Source organism: Numida meleagris, chromosome 3 (genome assembly GCF_002078875.1).
Source record: "Numida meleagris isolate 19003 breed g44 Domestic line chromosome 3, NumMel1.0, whole genome shotgun sequence".
NCBI lineage: Eukaryota > Metazoa > Chordata > Aves > Galliformes > Numididae > Numida > Numida meleagris.
Genome location: NC_034411.1, coordinates 48,739,856 through 48,765,049, shown reverse-complemented (window position 1 = coordinate 48,765,049; position 25,194 = coordinate 48,739,856). Strand labels below are relative to the sequence as shown.

Here is a 25,194-nt window from a genome sequence, read left to right as displayed (position 1 = left end):
ATGCTTTCCCTAGAATCAAAGGCATTTAGTTCAGCAAAAACAATCATCTAATGTAGAATAAAAAAAATTAAGAAGGCAAACAAAGGTGAAATGATAATTCAGCAAAGGGGAGGAAATCACTTCACCTTTCTGCTTTGGAGATGCAAATCAGTTTTAATGAGGTCATTTGACAGGCAATGAATTCCAGGCTTCCTGTTCAAGTCTTCCAATTAATTCTAGACACTAATTAGACTTTTTCTCTCCAGTTTTCTCGCCCACAAACAGAACACATGTAATAGGACTAGGTCTTAAGCTAAAATGAAGGGTGTCCAGTGCTTCTGCTTCACCAGAGCATGAAATTAATCCTCAGCCAGCTTTGCTCCAGAGCTTTACTTCCCTGCAGCCAAGTCAAAAATCAAGATTTCCTCAACTGTTTGCCTGAGGCTATCTCCCCGAGAAAGAGCCTGATCAGTTGAATGCAAAAAGTAAAGTCAGCCTGGAGAGTGCTTTACTTAACTATGTGAGGAAGAAACTCAAAAATGCCATCTGAATGGGGGAGGAAAAAGAAAACAAGGGAATCCTATATCCAAACACCTTCCCTTCCCCACAGGCTCAAACCTTAAGACGACTGCACACGAAGAAGGGAACTGATGAGTCCCAGATGTTCCACGGAAATGGGGCCAGAAGTTGTCTTCTGATAGCAAGAATTGGTGCAGCATCTCTGCAGCCTCACTGCACAATCCTAAGGGCACCAGTGAGGCCACAGGACCATCAGTGCCCAGAGGAGGACAGTATACAGCAGTTCATCCAGCTTCTTGGTGAGCCCTGTAGAAGGCACTGACTAAATACCACTACACTTAGCTGTGGTTAAGATATACAGTCTGGTTATTCTCCAGTTCAGCAGCATGTAAACGTGCACAGCTTATTCTTGTCAAATCACCATTCACTCCTTCATTCTTAAAATACTGTGATGTATATTTGTAAGCTATGTTCATGAGTACTTGAAGAAATGACAACATACAAGTTTAATTCTCTCCACCACTGTAGTACAATGTAGGCCAGATCTCAGCAGGCATATAAACCGTTTTAGTTCACTGAATTCAAAGTGGTCAAACTAGATGATCTTAAAGGCTTCTTCCAACCCAAACCATTCTATGATTCTATGATTCTAAATGGATCAACTAGAAACCATATTTTTTTGAAATGCCTCCATCTGCGTTGTTTCAAATATGCATGTTTCTTAACATTTTTTCTTTACAAAATGATTTATCTGCTATCAAGTAATACGGACATGTAATATAGCTACAGTGACTTAATAATCTACAACCCATCAGCTGAGCTGCCATTAATGAGCTTCTAGGCTCTCTGAGGTGCAAGGCAGTACACTGAATGGAGGCTCTAGGACACATCTTTAGTTACTGTTGCTTAGAATGGGTATCCTCTGTATTGCTGCCCTGTGATTACATTAAAAACAAACAGAAACCAATAACATAAGCACAAAATAACTCATAACATAGCTGGACCAAAAAACAAATGATCATTCAGAAGTTTAGAAATACCATTTCAAAATGGTTGAGCTTTCTATTCATGTCTGTATACTAAATACATACAGTATCTGAAGACACACCTAAAACAGTTTGAAAAACCACAGTGCTTGGACTACTCTTGAAGCTGCCATTTGCTCCAACTAAACTTGGGGAAATGCACAATTAAGCGAATGCCCCTCTCTACTTTCTCAAAATTGTTAAAAGCTGCTGAAATAGTCCAGACTACTTAAGTAATCTTAAGTAGTCAGTGGCTTAAATCACTGCCCATTTATCCAGAAAATATGCACAGCAATTTAACACACTGGAAATCACACTGAAAACTTTTACTAATTCCAAGTTCTCAGCAAAATAACTTTATCATGTTATTTCATTTACTTTTTCTCTCATTTTGCACTGAGTGAAGATTTATATTAAGAAGACAGCCTAGGTAGATTTAATCTTGCCTGCCTGAGTGGAAGAAATCTTTAGACCATTTGTCCTAAGTTTTGTATATTCCTTTGAGAAAAGAAAGAAGGGGAAAAAAAAAAAAACAACCCAGAACTTACTTACTAGGTTCTCTCTTCAATGTCTTCAAAAAAAAACCTAATCTTTATGTAGTTCAACTGCACCTTTCAGAATCAGTATACATGCAAATTGCTCATTCATTCAATTTCTCCTTCATAAAAGTTGACAAGTCTCCTCATTTTTCCTTACATCACTTTGGCAGTTCCACATGCAGAAGCTTTAATACACATCCATGACAAATAATTCAGATGATCTCCAGAGCAAGGTCTAAACAGGTGATCTTGAAATTTAGCCAGCTTCCTTCAAAGTATGTCTTGATAAAACCTCACTTATTTCATGTCCACAACAGTCTTCCTATTCTAAATGAGTCTATTGTCCAATATAAAAACCTTATCATCAAAGCTAAAGATCACACTTAAATTTCTTTGTTACATTATTCATTGCTAACATGAGACTCAAAATTCCTCATGACCTGTGTTAAGACCCTCTACTGCACAGAGCTGAGACAGCCACTTGAGAAGGGTGTGGGTGGGATTTTCCCCAGGCAAAGCACGGCGTAGAGAAGTGCTATCTGCCCTGCCCACACGGACAATGGCAAAGGATGCTGCTCCTCGCAGCTCCTTTTCAGCCACAACCGTTCACATACAACATTTTACAACACTGATTTTGCACAAAGCATATCCTATAGCAGTGCCAAAAAAGAACTGTTGTTCTCTCATAATAAGCCTTGGCTTACATAGCTTAAACTACATGATTTGTACCACTTTTGAACTAGATATGGTATTAGCAGAATTGAGAAAGTGAAACATAGAAAACAGTGTTTAATTTTGCATGATGGGAAAACCACTGTCATACGTCAAAGCACTGTCTATGCTGGAGGTCCTAAAGCCTATATTTTAGGTCAGGCTTCTCAGAAGAGAAGTTGAGTACTTCTCTTCAGCAAGTGTAACTTAGCTACTTGGAGCAAGGAGATTGGGGCTCAAGTAAAAATTATGAAGCATAAATATGAGTCACATGCTGCAGTGACTAACACCACTAAAAACATATACCTCAAAAGTCAGAATGCAATAGTCACTAAATGCATCTCTTCACTGCTCTTGTGTTTTTGTGCAGTTTTGGTTGGTTTTTATTGGCTTGTTTTTTAATTATTATTACATTTGAAGAAACAGACAAGTTGGAAAATTATGCCCAGACATTATTCTTACTGCTTGGCACATTTTACACAGCTGATTTCTAATAGTGAATGACACATCAGTCACAGTGCATATCAATCTTGATTAGCAGATCAAATTTTTGATTTAAGAATCACTAACATATCAGTATCCAAAAACTATACTAACTGTGTGCACTTTCCTAATTAATGTGTTTGCCTTGTTTGGGTAAATTAAAACACTACTTACAAAAAGGCTCCCACTTCAAGCATATTCCCAGTCAAATTAACACAACAGCAATAACTGCTTCCTCTGGAAAGATTTTAAAATTTTAGTCCACATTCAACAGTCTAGCTATAGTTCCTTGCTGTGGTTTAACTCCAGCATGCAGCTAAGTCCCCTACACATGCTTGCTTCAGAAGGTTTCGGAGCAGTTCCTCCTAAGTTAGTGTCAGATACTATCTTTAGCCAATTTATTGGTAGATTTAGAGGGTAGATTTAGGATGGATATAAGGAAAAAGTCTTTTACGGTGAGGGTGCTGAGGCACTGGAACAGGTTGCCCAGTGATGTGGTGGATGCCCCGTCCCTGGAGACACTCAAGGCCAGGTTGGACAGGGCTCTGGTCAACATGATCTAGCTGTAGGTGACCCTGAGCATTGCAGGGGAGTTGGACTAGATGACCTTTAAGGGTCCTTTCCAACTCTATGGTTCTATTACAGAGGCAGAGAACGGAGATTCAAAATTCCTGCCCCTTTTCAAGTGACCTGGATAATTCCATTTTCTCTGATGAAAAATCAATCCAGTATATATGCATAAACACCTCAGTCATTCTTTAATGTTTAGTCTCATTGGAAAAAACTAAGCAAAACTGGTGTAAAGTATGATTTATTTCTTTATTTATTACAGATGGAATAAGAGCTTCAAGTTATTGAGCTTTCTGTCTGTAGTATTTTTCCTTGTGCTCTGAACAGCACAAGGAGACATCATACTACATAATTTTTTACCCAGAAAGGGATTACAGCCCTTTTAAAACTGTACAACTATTGCTGCAAAAACATCTGGTGCACTTGATGGACTATATTTGAGTGGTCAAGAGAAATTCTATCAGCTCTCATTTTTTCTCCACAAACTTTCTGGAAATCCTTTCAAAAATCAACTACCTCAATAGTTTTCCACAGTCTGGAAATAGGAAAGGATTGCAGATTTTCTAGAAAAGGTATGGATTCTCATACAGCGAATTTAAGCCTACTTACAGGTTTTTTTGTTCACCAATGACAGGTTAAAAATTATGATTTTAAAACAGCCTAAGTTAGCAGTCATGTGGTGTTACTGGGCTCATAATGCTCCAGATGAAGAAGAAAAGCTGCTGTTGTGAAAACAGTCCTGAGAAACAACTTCCATTTTGGCAGCTATCCTCACAGCAGACTGGATTAAGTACTTCTCCCAAATTTATCTCAAGAGATTGCCAAGGAAGATGGGTATTTTGCTGGGTAAAGGAGCTGCCTCCATTCTACCAATAGAGGACTAGAGAGCCAAGTCAAAACTGCAGTATTAATATTCCACCTTCATCCCAGAGAGCTGAGGGCAGTTTAACAACACTATACATGTTCAGGTTGTCTTTTCATGTGAAGTGCCACATCAACTTAATTTACCTGCTCCATACAAATACTTACTGCAGTTCTATAAACAAGCTTTCCAGTGGAAAACTCACTAGCACTTGTCATGTATCCTTACTAGAGCTCTGAAATCTGTTCTTGCACTAAGAGTCAAATTTCAGAGCTGGAACAGCACAGAACAAGTTATACGCATTTCACCAGGTAAGTCTTTCTGGGTCAGCTCCCTCTACTGTCAAAAAGTTATTTATTACCAGCAACTTCTGGACAACTTTTCCAGTGTGCCACAGGAATAAACAAAAATGAAAAGTTTTCAAAGATAGCATCCAGTGAGCTGGAAAGTGTCTCTGTAACTGTAACAGTGGTTCTTCCTGACAGTATGACTGTCTTTAAGGCCCAGTAGTTTAAGCGGCTACAATTACAGATATTACAGCACTGCTCATCGTGGTGAAAAGGAACCACATGCAGCCTTGTTTCAAAACCCAAAAGCCTAGCTTCCAGTCATGCACAACTGAAAGGTTACTGACTTGGGCGATCCTTTAAGCCACCCACTTTATTAAATACTCTACATTTGCCACTGGTCATTTTGTTAAATTATTTACTCTTCCTACCAAACATGCATTAATAGATACAAAGTAGGGTATGTTGGCTCTGTAAATAGATATTCAAGTCAAAAGTTGAATACTTTAAACTAATCTTGCTAGTTAAAGCTAGAAAGAACTAGCTGAAGTGTGTATCTGTGTTACAGTTCCCAGACATACTACAACATTAAAAGCACATGACTTAAAAAATCACATCACACTGAAGAGCACACAGTCCATTACTCAAGTTGAAATTCAAGGAAATATAGTACGTTTGAGGTTTTTTTGACCATGTAGTGAAAATTGTGTTTAGTTCTCTTGTATCATGACAGTTCTAAGCATCAGTAAATTCAATCACACAATTACATAAGACAACAGTGGTATACTTCTGCTGGTAAGATCAGCAGTCCAGTCACAGAGCACAGTTCGTTCCTACTACAGTCAAATGACAAGCATAAGCATTCTCAGCAAATAAAGCCCCAAGCCCATCAGCTTGCCATTACCATTCCTATGTTAACTTTAAAATAAGTGAAATAAATAAAGTTACTTTAACTTGAGCATAGCCACATTGTCCACAGGTGAATAGTATTTAAAAAAAAGTCTTTTTACCTCTGTTGGTTTGTAGCAATCTACAAGAGTTTCCTAGAAGCAAAACATGAAAATATCAGTTTCAATGAAGAGAAACAATGAACATAAATAAGTCTACTGTAGGAAATCTCACAAGGGAGTGGGGAAAAAGAAAAGGAGTAAGAACCAGGAACCACTTGATGAAGATGCTACCAAACACTGAGCATTGCATCAAGTCAGCTTTACTCCTTTAGTGCATCAAAACAATTTGCAACTGGAGAAAAATGATGGCAGCTTCCTCCAAGCTGGAAATAACAAAATCCCTCCCTCAAAGACAAGCGAGGAGAGGAGAATCCAAGAATATTTCTTCCAGTGACACACACGTGAAAGCAGCTTTACATGAGAGTACCACAGTATTTGCAATGCAGAAATACAGACATTATTAAGACCAGGCACTCCAGGGCAGGGCAGCTGCAAGCAGCCAGTTTAAGCAGAAACAGCAAAGCTATTTATGAACACTGAGTAAACAGCTTGGAGAGATGTCTTGTGCTTCTGTGGCTGGGCAGCGGGCACTGAGAAAGGCGTGCTGATAGCCACTGCTATCAGAGATGTGCACCTAAGCATCAAGTTAGTGATCTAGAAATGGCCTGAAGTGCAAACCACTGCTTGGAGACAAGTTTCTTTTCTTCAGTGCATCTGAAAAATTTATAAATGGAAACCCTTATATGGTTTTCATATCTTAGTTGAAAGATATATTTCTCAGGACAATTATGTTTCTTTCCCTCGTCTCATCATTCTTCCATTCATTGACTTTTACTTGCACAAATTCAGCAGATACATTCTGAATTACCCTACTAATTCCTGTTGCTGATCATCATATCATTCTGTTGCACTTTTAGAAGGGTTACTCCATGAGAACTTGATGGGTTTCAATTTCTAGCTGGTATAATTAGAGAAACACATCTTCCCATATCCTAAGGACAAGGGAGAATTTCTGGTCTGTATATGCACACATGCATATTTCTGCTGCTGCAGTGAATGAGAGAAACTATCTGGCCATCATAAGTGACTCTCAGCCACATAGTTTTTGTATTCTTTACTTCACATATTTAAAAAAAATAAAGGAGGAAAAAAATAGGGCTTTCTAATCTGTCTTAAAATATCTCCCTATATTTCTGGATTCTTTGAACTTCAATTTTCTCCTGCTATCACCTACCTTCCAGAAATCTCTTATCCTAAGGGATTTTGATTACCTTCATACAGTCCAGCAGATTATGCTAAACTCTGAACTAGGAACCTCTCTGTTCTAATTCTGTGTTCACAGTGGTTTTGATCAGATATGAATTGAGATGCATTAATTTAGCCACATTTGGATTTAAAATTAGAAAAAAATATTACCTGTAATTTGAGAGCTCTCTCTTCTTCATTGGCTGCATCAAGAAGGTCATCAATGTCAATTTCTACATCTGGCATCTCTTCTTCCTGAAAAGACAAAATTCTGATTTAGTTCATAAAGATAGACTTTAACTAACCTAAAAAGCAAATTAAAGATAGCACATAGAACCCAATCTGCCTAGAGACAGACAAGAAAAAAAATCAGTAACAGATAGTGGCTTGATTCCTCACTTATGGGCCAGCATAGGCTCAAGCCCCAGCCATGCAGAAGTAATCCTTCCCTCGTATGTCAGCTGTGTTACTGACCCATGCCCAGCAGCACAAGTCATGCTATTCTCACAGTACCAGGCAAGAGGATGAAAAGGGGAGAAGAGGTCAGGGAAGGGGAAGTCAATAAAAGCTGTGGCAAGATAACAAACTGCTTTGAAAACATTCTTGACTGGACTGCTCATTTTTTCCCACAATGGAAGATCTCTCCCACTCAAAGTTGGCTTACAAGGATAAAATGAATGCCCCATCAGAAGAGTTCCTATTTCCGGAGTCTGCACTGAAGAAAAAACGTCTAAGGCATAGAGTACCTTATGGATTCTTTTAAACCTTTATCAACACACTTCTCCTTTTGTATCACCAATACAACAGAAATGTTCCTCAAGTCAGAGTTCTCATCTCCACCTTTTGAAGGACGTCTGAGCTCTGGAATCCCAATGAGAATTCATTGGCTACAGATATCATTGTTTATTATCTTTGCAGTTATGCAAAAAACAAACATTCTCTTAGTCATTTTTTACATTTTTCAGTGACAAGAGGCACTTCAAGCTGGTAAAGTTAGGTTCAAAGTAACATAGCTCCAGCACCTTACTGCACATACAAAACACTTTGCTCTCAGCCTCTCGCCCATGCTAAGTCCCACCTCATCAACACCTCAGTGCTGCAGACACACAGCTCTGACCAAGTCAGCATACTGGCACTACCAGCATTTCCTCTCCCAATCCTCCAAGCTATTGGCTCAGCAGCACTGCATCACCTCAGCATCTCCTGGATGAAGACAGGGACCTGAGAGCAGCCAAAGGGTTGGGCAGATTTGAGTCATGAGGAAGCAACAAGACTGTTATCTGTAGCAGCACCTATTTTCTTGAACTCCCCAGACACCTCTACAATTCTTTAAAGGAACATTTGGACAAAAATGTGGTAGTTCCATTGATCTTCAAAACAATTTTACTGGCTGTGAAATAACAGATCCAATGGCAATCAACACAGGTAACACCAGATTTACTCTTCTGCTGGATAAGAGTCCAAACATTATCAAGGAAGATACCAAATAAATTCAAGCTAATCTAACTAAATACCACCACCAAAGTGCCAAACAACTACCCATATCAGAAGCTTCAGCTGAAATGCCAGCTGCACAAAGTTCATTTGGGTGGGAGGAGAAGGGACAGAAATGGATTATATAAGTTCCCTGTTCCTCAGCTGGAAGGAAAGCATGAAGGAACCTGAGTGTGTAGATATGCAGGCTCCTAGACCTGATGAATAAGAACATATGAAGTGTGTTCCTTGTCCAATTAGCAAGTTCACTCCTTTTCAGCATGCATTTTAGTCAGAAAGAAAGTGTGGGCATTTGTGGAGACGACTAGTTACTGTAAGACGTTCTAGCAATGAGGGAGTTCCTAACCTAAGGCTATAAACTTGCTAGTGACTTAAACAATGTTGGGGAAGAGGAAAGAAAGAACCCGAATCTTCCATGGACTTCAAAGATATTCAGTAAAAGTAATCAGGAGCGGAAGGTATAAAGACTAATCCACAACAGTGGAGCACTTATTTCCTCAGTAGCTTACTATCCCAATTCTAAACTAATTCAAACATCATACTAAGAACCAGAAATTCACCAAATTAGAAAGTAAGCCTTCTGAATATTTTACCTAAGCAGCTTATTATAAATACTGTTAAGATAAGGTATCTGGAGTTACCATTAATGTTGTAAGCACCTATCAAAATATGCATCCATGGAGCTGCATAAATGCCAATTGTGCATCTGTCACCACTCAGATGTGCTGTTCGGCACACTGAATATTTTGTCAGATAATGCATTTTGTACTCTCGCCTGTTGCATTCCAGCAAAATGAAACGATGTAGAAAGACAACAGTGAGGGGGAAGTCCCTAAAAAGTATATAAAGCTTTACTGTGATCACTTCACTACACTGAAGCCAAGAGCTCTTGAAAGATTAGTCTTATTTTGATTGGTACAAATCATGTGGGAGAAATCCTTGCTTTTATCTCTCTCCACTCTTACCTTTTTCAAATCAGCCTTCTCCTACATCTTCAAGGTTTGCATTGCTCTGCAGGAGGCAAAGTGCAGGAATAGTTCACACCTTCCTATAGATGTCCATTGATAATGCCAAGGAGCCTCATTGTTCCCACCTTTGGAATACTTGTAGCAGAAAAGACTGAACCTCTTCTCTCTAGATGAGTATTTTACAATACCATCTTTAGTGAAGTTACCAGACTATATCTCCCCCTGGAAATGACAGCCATCCACTGCTGAGTTAGCACTCACCCTTGGCTTTTGCTGCTATGTCAGCTGGGTATCAGTAATTCACTGAAGCTTGAGTGTAAGAGCTAACACAGCTCTTCTACATCAATGAAAAATGCTTTAGGAATACTTCAGAAATGAGGGAATATAATTGTGCCTGACATACTGGAATTCAGTTAAATTACACTGTTTTAGATTACACACGCCTTCACCACTTTACAGCAGATTTGAACTTTGATACAAAATACAAATGCAGGGGAGAAGCCCACAAGCTAACTCTTGCTTCCATTTTTGGCAGAATTAACAAATGGGCACCATCAAAGCATTTTTTCTCTTCTGAAACATTGTGTGTGCATGACCTCAGCTTTATGTCGAGCATGAAAAATACATGCATAGCTCAGGAGTTGAGCACTCCACAACAGCTGTAATGACAGAGAAAAGGAAGAAACAGTTGTGCCTTCTGTTTGCTTGATTTCACTAGTGAAGTAAGTGTGATTGATCCTACTACAGTTAAGCAGTTAAATCCACATTGGTTGGGCTACCCTAAAAGGGGCTCTGCACACCTGAAGGGTTAGATATTAAGCCTCTTGTTAGCACCATGAGGCTGTGTAAGGAAACTCAAGCACTCCCATCATCTGCTCCAGTGAAAGAGAAACCAGGCGTTGCAAACAGCAAATAATGGAAAAAAGAAACCACAAGAATAATGCTGATAGGGGACAGCCCCCAGAAAAGCTAAAAGAGAAGAGGCATGGGGACAGGGAGTGAAAACATTCACCATTTGAAACAGCTGGGGGAGAGAGGGGATGGATACTCTCCTCTTAAGCACCCTCTACAGACTGTATTAACAATGTTGGCAGGACATGAACTGACTCCATTTGAATATTCAGAAGTCCAAAAATATAACCGAAGTTAACTTCTGCGCTATTTAATGCAACTTAATGTCAACCTTGTGTTGGAAGACAGACTCGTGGTCACTTAAATTGCATGAATTCTTTGCAGGCTACTGGGCAAAAGACCTTGGGGCACAGTCACGCATTAATTACTAAATAGCTGTGGCAGTTTAAGACATTACAACCTCTCTAACTGTTTGCAATTTAGCCTCTGGCAGGGTTTCTCACTACCCCAAAGAGCAGATGGAACAAGAACAGGTGAGAACTCTTCAGTGAGCCCAGCAAAAAGGTCTGACAGCTTCCCAAACTACCTTCTGCAGCAGTTTAAACTGTAAAGCATATTTCAAAGAAGTAGCTGAATACTTGCACTCCAGCCTACCCACCCTGAGAGCAGCATGTTTGTCACACCAACATCAGGTCTGAAAGCATTACCAGCACTGAATATTTAGGTAAGGCTTTAAAATGTAAGGGGCAATAGTAGCTATGTAGTTAAACTTCCCACTGTAAACTCAATTCTCAAACTAGCCCACTATTCCACATCTTCATGGTCCATTCAGTCTATGCAATCCTATTATTTGCATTGTTGGGAAAAAAAATGGAACAGGTTTGTTTGCATTTTACTTTGGTCTTTAAGCTTGGGAGAGTAAGGAGAAAGTGAGTATAGCAAGAAAAATTCATCCAGAGAGCTGGAGCCATCATTTATACAGTGAATTTGGAAGTGATCTGCCTAGAAAACGTGGCAAGAGAAAGATGAAGGAAAAGTGGGCAGACCACTTGACTGAAAGTTTCAGAGCATATACAGCAGGGATTTCTTTCAGAGACCTGGAAGATGGCCAGTGTGTTTTAAATAATCAAAACCAAAGTGGAAAACAGAGTGAGTTATTCTTCAAGTATCTATTTACTGGGTGAAAGGTGATTTCTTTTTACTTACTTTTTTTTTGAAGGACACTTAATACAGTTGGCCCTAAGCTAGTTCCTCTGCAGATATGGATGGCATTGCCCCAGTGTAAGGTGAGAGTTTACACAACAGGATAATAAATAAAAATGCTATAAATTACCAGGAGTAGCAGTTATTGATTGCATATGTAGCCTGGTGGGATTATGGCTAGTCTGCACTTAGCACAGGTGAAACAATGCTACCCCATAGTTGTGTGTGTGGAACGCAAAAGAAAAACCCAGGTGTCCCGTGTTTCAAGTATTCAGTTGTCTTCAGGGACTTGTGAATTGGACAAAAATAGATAAAATCATGAATAAAAAAAAATAGTTTAAGTCATCAAAAAATGCAAATATATAATCAAAGAAAGCTATTTTGGTCTTAGAGTTAATCCTGGTTAAATGGAGAATAATCATTAAAAAAAACAACAAACAAGAAACAAAAAACAACCCAACAACAGAAATGAAATGGTTTGCAACACAAAAAGGCTGCTAATGTCCATTGATTTGTGTGAAGAACATAAGATTAGGAAGGGATGTTAATGACCACAAGAGGAGGTTCAGAAATGTCAGGGATAGGACACAAAGCAGAAACAAGAACGATAATAGTCATGCAGTCAAATTACTAAGTGACCATACGTTTTTTCAAATACCTAAAATATTGACTATTGTGTTCTAATGTCGGGGAAAAAAAAATCTCTCTTATTTCTGTTGGTCCAGGTGAAAAGGTGAATGCAACAGTTGCACATCTGAACCACTGAACTCAGCACTACCAGCATGACACAATCCTCATAATGCAGTTATACACTACTTCCTCCTCCATCAGGCACTTATCTTGTTAGCAACCAGTCAGTTGAATGTGAACTCTCCAAAGGCAACACAGAGTGCAAGGCCCCACACCCCTGTGCATATACCATCCAGTCTTGGCTCCAAATAAGAGTTAGAAATGCTTGATTTGCACCCAAGCTACTCTAACCAGAGCAGCTGCCTCTTCCACAAACACAAGGTCTACCTTTATTCATCACGCATGTGCATTAATTAAATGTACTTAGAAATTAAAGGCAAAGTTACTGGATTTGCCTGCTCATTTAGAGAAAAGGGTCCTACCGTTTCTGAATAATCATAATTCATCTATGGCATTGTTCCTCATTACAGAAATATCCTGTGGTGAGCCTGTCTTCAAGCATGACCTCGTGGACCAGAAGGTCTCATGGTTTTGCATGGTCTCATGGACCAGACCTAGAAGAGGGACAGAGTCCCCACTTCACAACAATACATTTTATTCAGGTTGCACAATATCTCACAGGAACCCTAAATGTACCTTTATCTACATAATATGATTTGAAAGGCTGGGTGCAAGCTAGGGACACAGCAGTTCACCTGTATGGCCTGGGTCTGAGCTACCCTTGCCACCGAAGCGAGCAGGAGGGCGTTGTGCCCACAGCCTTGCAGACCCACCACTAGAGGGAGGTAACACTTCACAAACACAGAAGGGCCCAAGAAGTTGCTGGCAGGGCATGAAAAAGTCTTCTGAGACTCAAACTCAGTTCTCAGGTTGGAGAACAGCAGTCCGCTTTTGCCCTCGTTACCTATTTTCTTCTGCTTCTGTTCTTAAATATTTAGTTTTCAATTTTTATTCTCATAGTTAGGTTTGTCCTCTGCTTTTGTGTCTTGGAGTGTTGCTTTTATGTCCTTCCCATGCACCTTCTCCCCCCAGCTGGGGGCTGGAGGAAGGACCACTGGATATAGAGAAAGGAGCAACTCCCTGCTCCCAGGCACTGAGACCAGGGCTTTCTGCCAACAAAAACTGCTAGGAGCTCAGCCCAGCTCCCTACATGGAAAGCTTGCTCACATAAGACAATCTTTGGGGCTTACTGCCAAATTTTAACAAGTCAAGACACAGGACAAACGTCTATAAAAAAGAAGGGGAGATACTTGATTAAACTGAGAACACTAGTTGCGGGCATCTCTGACACAAAGCAAGTCTAACCCCTCCCAGATTTTCAAGATATACTAGAGCTTCAACTGAGCTGTTGAAAGTCCTCCCATAGTGTTGGAAAAACACTGTTCTTTTTTTTTTTCGCTTCTGATTTCAGTCTTAACATGAGCCAGCAAGGGCCAGACGTACCCTGGGGTGCAGAAGGCCCAGCACTGCCCCTGAGCCAGGGGAGGGGTTGCCCCCTCTGCTCTGTGCTGCACAGCCTCCCCACGGGCACTAGGTGCAGGTTTGGGTGCCACAATGTAAAGACATAAAACCATTAGAGAGTGTCTAAAAGAGGACTACAAAGATGGAGAGGGGTCTAGAGGTCAAGATGTATGAGAAGCAGCTGAGGTCCTTGGGTTGGTTCAGCCCAGAGCAGAGGAGCTGAGGGGAGCCCTCATGGCGGCTACAGCTCCTCACAGGGAGCAGAGGGCAGCGCTGAGCTCTGCTCTCTGCTGACCGCACCAAGAGTTGGAGTTCAAGGAGCATTTGGACAGCACTCCAGACATAGGGTTTGACTTTGGGTGGTGCTGTTTGGAGCCAGGAGTTGGACTCGATCCCTGTGGGTCTCTCTGAACTCAGTATATTCTATGATTCTGTTAGCACCTTAAATAACAAGTATTACCTAAAAACATTTCCAAGATATTCCAGCTTAGGCAGGCACATACTGTGAACCTCTTTAGCTCAGATTATTTCAATTCGGACAAGTTTTAGAAGTTTCAATTTGGACATTTTAGAAGTGTGTTTTCCAGTTGTTAAACCAAGGGTAATGCAAAAAAAAAAAATGTTTATAAGGTTCTGCAAGGAAGAGGAATACACACATTGCTGTGAAGGAGAGAGGGAGCTTACCTAGGAACCACTAGTGCCTGGCAATAACGAGAATGTATCAGAAAGCTGCAGGGAAAGAATATGAGAAGGATGCTAGATGAGAAGGATGGACAGACAGGCACAATGGCATTGTCTACACAGGCAGGTACAGCTTGACCTGAGCCTGCTCTACCCTGTGTGCACATACTGCATGGTCTGGAAACTACTGCTGCATGAGAACAGCTTTAGGACCATGAGAATAAATCCTGATGGCAGAGTGCTTACATTCAAGTATCATAGTATATTAATATGGAAATCAGACTTCTAGACCAAAGTTCACTCACATCCAGCAGACTCAGAGAATAAACATCTAGCTAAAGCCTGTCTGCATCTGCCAATTCACACTATGTTGTTTAGCAGATAAGCTTAGGCTATTTACCAGCTTATTTTAGGAAGAGCACATCTTAACCCAAGGAACTCCCAAAGAGGTCACTTGGAGATTCATATCCAAAACCAAGGAAGAAGAAGCACTCTCAGGCTCTCACATCTAAAGTGCAGCCTAACAATTCCACAGTTTCTTGTCAGTATGTGACTTAGATGTGCATTGTTCCCAGTCAGAGACACAACATGAGAAATAGCATGGAATTACATGTTAAAAAGGATACCACAGTGCTCCTTAAAAGATTGGATGAGCACCTTCTAACCCTAAGCCAGCCTTCACTGAAATAGAGTGGTCAGTAATTCTTCCTTCTTCTCCTTCTTCTTCTTCTTCTTCTCCCACCATAAGCAAATGCACCCATGTAGTACATCGCCACCAAAATACAGTGACAGATCTGCAGAAATAACCTTATCTAAATTAAGTCAGTAAAGTCTGGAAGGACAATACTTACTGGGTAGTTGATATAACAGCGATGAGATCCCTTTGCATTTTCTAGTCTGCTAGGCTCATACTTTCTTTTATAAGGCATACTTCAATATACCAGCATGTCCATACACATTGTTTTAAGCAACTGATCAATAAGCGATTCATGAAATCGAGTCCTGTGAGTTGAAGTTCCAAAGAACAGGGAACTCACTCTTGACCACCTAGCAAGCAAGGGAAACAATAAAGACTGAAGCTCCTGCTGTAGCTTTAGAGCAACAGTTCATTCATTATTCCCAACTACATAGTTTTCACAGCATTGTCATCTACAAATTAATCAAAGAGATGCATAGAGTCGCAAAAATATTGACAGTGACAGTACCCAGTTGGTCTAAAGCACTCCTCTAGATGAACAAACTAGAGGACAAATGTTAATGGAGCTAGTACGAAGATAAGAGTAGGGGTGAGAAGAGCTTTTATTCACATTTCATCTCAGCAATTTGCAGGTGTTTCGGCAAAAAATACAGTTTTCTCTTACATGTCTGGTCTCGCTTGGCAAAACAGAAAAACCTGACAGAGGAGAGGGATCCTGTGAGAATGACTTCTTAATGGCCAAGACTCTTAATGGTTTTGAATATTCAGGATCACTGATTCCTTTCCAAAGAATACGAAATGGTGTAAAGTTAGCTAAGAGCTGCAGAGGGGGACAGACATGGAGCTGAAGAATTACATGGGCAGACTGTAAGTAGCTTGGCCTCCTCCATACCCACCACCAATTCCTGTTATTCAGGCATATATAAACAGGTATACTGATTTGAGCAATATGTCCCTCAGTGGCAAGAAAGACCTCAAGATGGGATTTAACCAGCCTTGACTGTGACAAATTTAGAGATGTACTTCAGAAGAAAAATTCTTTACTTTGGAAAGTGTCACAACTAGATGATGGTCAAGGCTACCGGCCTTGGGGATACTGTGTTTACCACTGTGGGGAAAACACAGTCTATCTGCATCCAGAATTTCTAAAACGTAAAAGGATGCAGTCATACAACAGACTGAACTACATTATCTGACAGCAGAACACACCATCTAGTATTCTCCTGCAAGCTGCTTGGAAAGGATAAACCACGGGGGTCATGGGTTTTGGGGTTTGGTTTTCAGTGATGGGATGTATTCATTTAAGACAGGATGATGTCAAACAGGACAATCCCCGTGTAAAGATATAATCCCGGGACATATATCCTATATGTTAGTGTTACTTATCAATAGCCAAGAATAGCTCAAACTTCCTTACTTACAAACAGTCATAAAGAAAAACAAGGTGCAAACCAAATTTACTTAAGCAGTAAAGGAATCTTAATGCCCACATATATGTCAAGAATTAGGTACAGCTGCAGCTTCAGAATTCAAACAGAGATGAAATTTGCACTAACAAGGGAATGGCTATACAGAATTTAGAAATCATTTAAAATTTTAGTTGTGAACCACATTAAAGCAATTAACAGCAGCTGATATTTTCACTAAGCAGGGGAGGAACACCCACTCAAGCTAAGTTCTTCCGTCTCATTATCCAAACTGGCTCTGTCTCTTCCCTCAGCCACTGTCAACCGTAGTTGTTTGTTTTGAGCTGGCACTGCCACAGATTGTCCTCTCCACCCAGGTCTCAAGTGACTGCAGAGCTGACAAACTGGACAGATGCTATTCCAATTAACAGTTCTAGCCAAAAGAGGCAGCCCCTCGAGAGCAATACCACACACCCTGCACTTTATTATAAAATAGTGCGCATGTATACCAAAATAGCAACACCCCAATTCTGGTGTTTCAGTGACGCAAAAAGAAGCAACTCAGTTGTCCTCTTACTTCAGTTGCCATGCCCCTGTCAGCATGGAGGGATCAGGGTTACAGGCAGAGATAATAGTAACATCGCTCAATGCAATCACGATGAAAGCTCCCTTTCAAGACCTCTCACCCCCATGCATCTTCCCTGAATATCTTCACCCTCTCCCAAAAAACAAGCCAGCTTGCACTGACACCACACTCAGAAGCAGCTGCTGCCTTCATACATGCCTTCCCAGCTTTGCCTTTTTTTTCCCAATTAAAAGGCTATAGAGCAGAAAGACGATGGGAATGCATCATGGTTTCCTCTGGAGAAAGCCCTTATCTAGGCTACAGGCTGCCTCAAAGCTGCATTTAAGTTAGCTACATCAGAATGTGGTTAGCACGATAACATTTTACCCTATATAATAGGTGGGGAAGAGGTAAGATGGCTGCTATTGCCCCAGCTTGTGTCAAAAGTCAGCTGGCAGAGGCAAAGCGAAGGTTAAGTTGAAGCAGGTCAGGCAAGTGCTAGTACTGCCAAGCCCTTCACTGAAGTTACTCAGGGAAAGGGAAGCAGGGCCAATTTCAAAGGAGAATTCAAAACATAGAAGCTGTGCAACTAAAGGTTTGCAGAAGTAGAGCAACACAATGTATGCATTGCCTTCCCTGTGACTGTACTCTGACACACTACCAGCAGATGCTGTGTGTCACATCTAATGCCCCCAGTGCCACACAGTTAGGCCAACACAAGATCTGGAATAAAACATGGTACATCTTATAGCATACGATAGAGAGTAGTTGAAAAAACTGTTGACATATTTATTTGAAGGCAGCAATTTAATAGTGGTAGTAGATAATAGATAAACCAACAACGTTCTATGAGTCATTTTAATGTAGGTTTACCTATACCCAAGAGTGACAGCAATGAGATTTTCAAATGGAGGTCAGGGTGTGTGAGGCAGGGGCTCTCTTTAATCATAAAAGGCTAACCAGCCATTAAAATTCACCGTATGCTTTTGCATCAGTGGGTCAGCTACTATCAGACAACTCTTCTGTGTTTACATCATAGAATCATTTGATTTGGAAGGGACCCTTAAAAGTCATCTAGTCCAACTCTCATATACAGACGGTAAGAGAGAATATTGTGGTGACCTCACTCAAACGCTCTTAAACCTTGTCTGAAGAGGGAACCTTGGTCCTCTCTTTCACAGATCTCTGTTCTGATTGCTAGCAGGGACACAGATCTGCTTTTTAAAGAACAACATGTTAAGAGAGCTAAACTGCAGTGTTATTGCACTTCAGTTGAGGCTGGTCTTGTCCAGCAGACACACTGCCTACTGTTGGTCACCAGCACACCTGTCAAGTTTCCTTAGCTGGAAAGAAGACTCTGTTCTCCTTCAGAAGGCTTTGCCTTTTTACCCACATGCCCTCACAGCCAGCACGGGCTGGCTGCCACATTTCACTGCTACATTCTCCCATCGGCAGCAGGGTGGTAGCTCTGAGTGTGCAGATGCAGCTTGAAACTCCATAAACAGAACTGGTGGCTTGTGCGGGCACCTCAGCCAACAAAAATAAATAACAGAACCTTTCACTTTTCCTCCTTCCCATTTTGTTCAGAAGATACCACCCTCTCAGCTTTTTTCCTTTTTTTTTTTTTTTTAACTCTATGAAAGCTAAGGAAGCAATCTGCAGAGAATCAACAGGAGTAACTTTTCCTCTAATTAGCTGCAAAAGGGGCTTTTGTAAAAGGAAAAAAATGCATACATACACTACATAGGTTTTTTTCAGCAAATGAATTTCTTGGTATCCTGTGTTTTAAGAACAAGCTCTCAAAAGAGTCTATTATGAAGGTGACTGAAAACACTTCTCCTGGGCCTTGGACTTGCTATTTTTAGTATGGCATTTATCTGTTCCTTGAATGGGTGACTGAAACACTAGTCAGGGGTCACACACTTGCAGTGTTGACTCTGGTGTGCCCATACACAGTAGTTCTTGTATGAGCAGCTGTTTAGGAAGCACTTGCTCAGATCTCCTGCCACAAACATCCAACAGAGAGAAACCAAAATAGGTTCTAATTTGGAACAGAACAGCATATAGGAATCTGAAGCCGGCCGAGGTTTGGCAGACCTTGCTTGGCTCGTGGCCTCATGGGTCACTCACATTGTTTCATCCTGGAAATGTAAGCTGAGACTCAGATACAGACCGTTATTTCATCTTATTTCACCATAACTTCTGATAAAACGTGATAGCCCTTCAAAATCAGATATTTTAACTATGACACTGGAGCAACTGCCCAGTACCATAGAAACACAGCAATTTCTCTTGAATAGGCAGAATTCCTCATTTTGCTTTCCTCTGATGGCTGGGAAATCTTTGCAGACTCTACAAGGAAAAGCCAATGGCGACACAGCTGCTAAGTTAGAAAAAGACATTTCTCTACAGAGAGTACAACACAAGACAGTAAGAAACATAGAAGGAAAACTCAGTTTCTCTCTCACCTGACACTTTAATAAAAGTTTCTTTTGAAAATCTGATATCAAGGGAAAACAGGAAAAGCAACCAAGCACAGAAAGGTGAAAAACTGAACAAAGTACAGACTATATTCTCTGCCACACTGACTAAAAGGGGCGTATTAACTCTTTTCAAAATGTAGATTTTCAATGGAAGCATTCAGTTCTTGCAGAGAAGTATTATTTTCCCAGCTGGTCTGTTAACTGAAATTTCCGTCTTGGAGCACCACCCCTCCTTCACACTTGCAAAAGAACCATTTCACTACTTGACATATCTGCCTACTGGTCCTATATGTCGTCTCATCCAATTTTAATTAAAGTCTAATTGCCAGTATGTCTTATCCCATTTGTCTTTCCAGAATTGCAACAACTGTTTTAGGAGCAGATACGAACCCAACTGCCTTCCAAGGTAGCCTGTAGCATCACGACTTCCTGTTTCAACTCTCAGGACCCTTAAACAATGCACTTTTTCAGCTAAATTTTCATTTTCCTGCGGTCAGCCTAAAAGTTTGTTCTTCTTCTACTGGCTCCTACTTCAAGATTTATCTTTTTTAAGCCAATGTCATAAAAATATGTTAAAATGTTTTCCTCCATTTTTCACAGAGACACAAATATGCGAAGTCAGAACTTGTCAACAATCTCTAATTTTCTGAATTGCTGGAAATGGCCAGAGACTAAATAAAAATGTGTGTTTCTGCTCCCAGTGGCATTCCAGAAGAATTAGATGTTATGGATGATAGGGATGTCTTTTTCTTTCTTTCTTTCTTTCTTTAAGGAATGAAGGCTTTGCGGTTCCATAACCATAGCTTTAAGAGTCATTTAAGGCATACTGAAAGAGAAAAGTATAGCATAGGACAAGATATTTGTTGCTTTGGATTGGTATCAAAGTAAAAAAAAAAAAAAAAAAAAAGTCATTCTGAAGTGTCTAATTTACTCACAGCTTTACTTTTTAAATGCTAAAGAGCCCATCGTCCTCCAGGACAGGCTATCTTGCCTGCAGCAAACATGTGGCAGACCTTTTCATACTGGATAATGAAAACTTGTGGTGGGGTACATAATCGCGACAGGGTTAGAGAACCCAAAACAGAATGCTGCCAAAGCACTGAAGTGGTGTCCCTGTGCTCCTCAGATGCACAAACAAGCAACATTTTCCAGCACAGCTGTAAAAATTCCAGATGCTCATGCAACAACTGCTAGCCCGTGCAAACCACCGTGGCTGAAAGACGATGTAAGACAAACAGAGCAAGTCCAAGGCCGATGAGGGCCTTTCAATGAACGTAGAGACTGGCAATACCAAAGAAATTGCAGTTCGGCTAAGCTGAAGGGAAAGATGCCCAACAGGCTGCTGAAGGACAAACACAAGCAAACGTTTTTTCCTGTTAGTAGTACAACCCTCATAGACTTGCTAAAGAAAACAGTCACTTAGGCTTTTTCCTGTGATTGCAGTACAGCTCTAGGCAAGGACTATTTTTAAACAGCCCCATCAACCCCTTCCTTACTGGGATGGTTCCTTTGCAGAAGTGCTATAATCCTCACGTTTTCGAGTTAACAAAAGAATAACAGTCTACTCTTAAATGTGTTAATTAACACAGCACGTTAAAAAAAAAAAAAAAAGTTGGGGAGGAGAGGAAGGTTTAAAGAGAATTGGAATTTTCACAAGTAGCCCTTAAATGCCCTACAGAGCAACCCTCAATTACAGGGACTACCAAAGCTTCGCTGCTTCCCAGGACAGAGAGAACTCACACCCACACTCGAGATCTGCCTTCTCCAAGAGCTCCCTGTGCTGGCAAGATAGCACACGCCAGGGCTACCTGGGGTATGAAGCGCTCCGGTGTAAATCAAAGACCTCTGCAACTCCTGCAGCCCAGAACACAACCTGGGGGTGCATCTGGTTGGAACGGAGATCCCTGAGGCCAAAACAAGGGGATATTAGCAGGAGCTTTGCCTGTGGCTGACTATGCACAGCTTTTCAGATAGAATCCCAACCAGCACAGCAGCCTTTCAGCTTTATCCTACAGTTATTTACCTACTATGCAAAGGATTTCAAGCAGCTTAGGTGTATTAAACATATAGCCAGACAGTAGCTTCATTCAGTTTGATGTTATTCTGAACTGCAATACTATTTCACGTTGCGCCATCCAACAGGATACTATATAGTCTACACACATATACACACTAGCCCTTCTGAAGCCTATAAATAGACTACAAATATCTGCCTACATACACAGATGCAAGAACAGTTACCTGTTGTTACAGAAGAGAAAGAATCTGCACACAGATTGCTGCAATGGAAATACGAATAGCAAGGCCTCAAAGAAGCACAGCATGCTGTAGCACAGCAAAGCACACTAACACACCATGTGCTCATTATAACAAGCTAGACAGGCTTCGGCTTCTTGCTGCAGAGATGCACCCACACCATGTCCCTTGATTATGCAGACAGCTGTTGGATATTGCCAAAATCTTGCCACAACCATTTTGGAGAAGATGTCTCCAAAGAGCTGCTCTGCCAGGCAGCCGTGCCTTGGAGCAGAACTAGTTACACTAACATACAGCCCAGAGTCAGATTCCTCCAGCTAGAGATATGCAGACAGAACCAAAAAGTGATTTGCTTAAAACTCCAGACTTCTGCTTTCACCTCAGAAAAAGACACACTGAATTCCCTGCAAACACCAACACTAAAGAACATTAAATCTGTTCTCAGGGGAGATACTGGCTCTTGAAAAAGAAGCAAGGACAACATTTCTCCCTAGTCCTGCAGGCAAAATGACAAGTCTTTCAGTCCCCCCCCCNCCCCCCCCCCCACCTCCCCTTGTTATGTTTCTCCCTTCAAACACAGAAATTATGGAACAGCTGTTGCTTTTGCCAGCTTTGTGAGAGGCAAAGAGCAGCAGTCAGAAGGAGCAGCGGGGAACAAGACTTCAATATACTCCAGGTCCCATCTGTTGGGACTGGGTAACAGAAGACAGCAGGCAAGGAGGGAAATGGGGACTCCAATGTGCAGTCCAACACCTCCTTCCTTCCCACCTACCTTACGCTCTTTGGCTTCATACTCAGTGACTACAGCAAAGGGAAGAGTAAAGCTCTTCACATTAAACATACAATATCAATCAATTTAGTGTCCTGATAGTGTTCACAAGCAAGTCGTTTAATTAACACACTCTGCAGGCAGTATTTTGGCTTAGTTGTATTCTGCCATGTGGCAAACTAGACAAAGCAGATGGTCAATAAGCTCTGTTAAACTGTCAGGGCCAGCTATTATAAAGAGACACAAAACAGCTCTCTGATAGTTCCAAAATTTTTAAGCTAAGTCTCAGCAATTTCAGTTTAGTTACTCATCCTAGAAATGCTGGCATCAAAGGAATAAAGATTAAACTAATAACTTTTCCCAGGATTAGAACTCCCCAGGCTCCATCCTAAAAGATCCTCAAATTCATCAAAAGAACAAAAATGCAAGAATGGCCAGAACCATCTGCAATACACTGAGAAACCACTGATGTGTGAATTCAGCTGTTTTGCATCTTAAAAAAATAATAATATGTAAGCATGGCACTTAAGTTTGGAGAGCTAGGATTAAAATCAAATATTAGTTCATCTGCCTTTGAATTTCAAGCAAGAGACCAAGACAGCATGAGCCCTACTTACAAGGACAAACAGGTTAACAATACAAATTTCAAAATACCCTCTGTTCTTCACCAAAAAAGTCATTTTCGCATTTAAACCCTGAAACAAACTCAGACATTTTACCTCTTGTGTACATCCAGATAGTACTTTGATCCTCCCAACAGATGCTCTTAAAAAATAACCAAGTGGAGTGGAAGTCTGGTTCAGCAACAGCAACAGCTTTGTCAGGCAGGAGTAGAAGGGATCTGGCAGGACGCACCGCTACACCTCACTTTGCTCAGCTAAAACCCATCTGTTCCTGCTACAGTACTCTCTGCCTGCTAACCTAGATCCATTCATATGGAGGCCTTGTTCTGAGGCCACTTCAGAGACAAGCATTCACATTTTGATAGAAACGCTCCCTTCCCTCCCCAGCACTTCTCATGACAGCAGACTTTCCTTCTAGGCCTTCAGGTGCTACAACAGTTCAGCTCCCACGTTTCACCCCAGGCAATAAAGCATCCTGCAGGTTCAGAGCAGAGTGTTATGACAGCCCTAATCCCAGCTGCAACAAACTCAACCGGCAAAACACAGCACATCTGCAGCCCTGGGGCTCCACAGAGCTGCCCTGATACAAAGCATCAAATAAGGACACTGGTATTTCCATAGCACCCAAGTAAGATGCAGTGTGGATTATCTGAAAAAATGGGAAGTTCTTCTTTCTCAAATAAAAGCAGCTAAACCTCTCCACCAGGAGTCTCAGAGCAACTGACTTTTTTAGTCTCCAGTACAAAAGATCAACACTTCAAACAGAGCCAACCAAATAATGACTGTTTGCTTAACACAGATGAAAGTGAAGGGTTTTTTAATTATATTTTATGCAAACTTTGACCACTCAGAGACTCGTGTATCTACATCAACAGACTTCAGTCCCACCTACACATGGTACGACACTATCACAATACCAGCACATTTTGCTCCCAGGGCCATAAAGAGATCAGGTAATGTCAATGTGTGCTGCGCCCTGGATGGATAATGGCTGAGCACAAAATGTGCTTTCTGCTTAGCACTGCATCTAGTTTAACTAGCTAGAAGTCAGTTTATGTTATTTCTTGCTGCATTTTAACATTCATATTTACGGTAACTTAAAGTCTCCCTTTTCAGGCAAGCTAGAAACCTTACTATCAAGTCCTGACAGGGTGCCCAGTGAGCTAGTGCCCCTGTCTCTGAGCTCATGAAAAGCAAATTATTGAAGTATCCTTCTAGAAAGCGGCCTTTGTTTTCACAAGAAAAATATTATTGGTTAAACCTTTCCACGCAGAACCTTTTCAGGGTCCAAAATGTACCTCATCTTTAGCATACTACTTTGAGACAATCCACCTCAACGCTTCTGTGTGAACCCTATACCAGCTCCACTGGGTACGTTTCAGTCACCATCACCACATTTTTCAGGAAAGACCATTTCTCACTTGTGTTTATAACTAAGCTCCTGCCACAGGAGGGTTCTAATATTAGTTGCTCCATCTGGCAAATGCTTCTGCAGCAGCCACGAAATTCATTTTAATCACGGTAAGTTTGCAGTTGCTGGCATCATTCAGGAGCTGCTGGCTAGAGAAATTAAAGAGTCAAGAGGCAGATCAACTTTGTTTTTCTAAATTATCTCATAATTTGAATAATATGGGCTCAACGTTTCAATGCTTTGAACTCAGACAACACAACCTATTTACAGCAAAAAGCCAGACCAGCTAGAGCAGCATCAGGTAAGGCTGTAACAGCATGGGTTTCATCCTCCTGGACAACACTGGCTGGTGTCTAGCCTCTGGCAGACTTTCAAGGAACCATTCAAGCAATCTACCTGAATTCAAAACTCAAACACTCATCGCTGTGTTTCCTTCCACTGCCTTCCATCTGGAAACAGCTGGAG

General features: G+C 41.0%; 1 protein-coding gene across 1 annotated transcript in view; it reads right to left on the bottom strand.

The window, feature by feature from the left end:
• The window catches only part of PPP1R14C (protein phosphatase 1 regulatory inhibitor subunit 14C), a 52,176-nt gene that overhangs the window by 4,571 nt on the left and 22,411 nt on the right, over positions 1-25,194 (bottom strand). Inside the window, exons 2-3 of the mRNA XM_021391766.1 lie at positions 7,342-7,425; positions 5,986-6,018 (exon numbers count right to left, since the gene is read on the bottom strand). Of these exons, the coding sequence (XP_021247441.1) occupies positions 5,986-6,018; positions 7,342-7,425 (117 nt within the window). The remainder of the gene's footprint in view (positions 1-5,985; positions 6,019-7,341; positions 7,426-25,194) is intronic.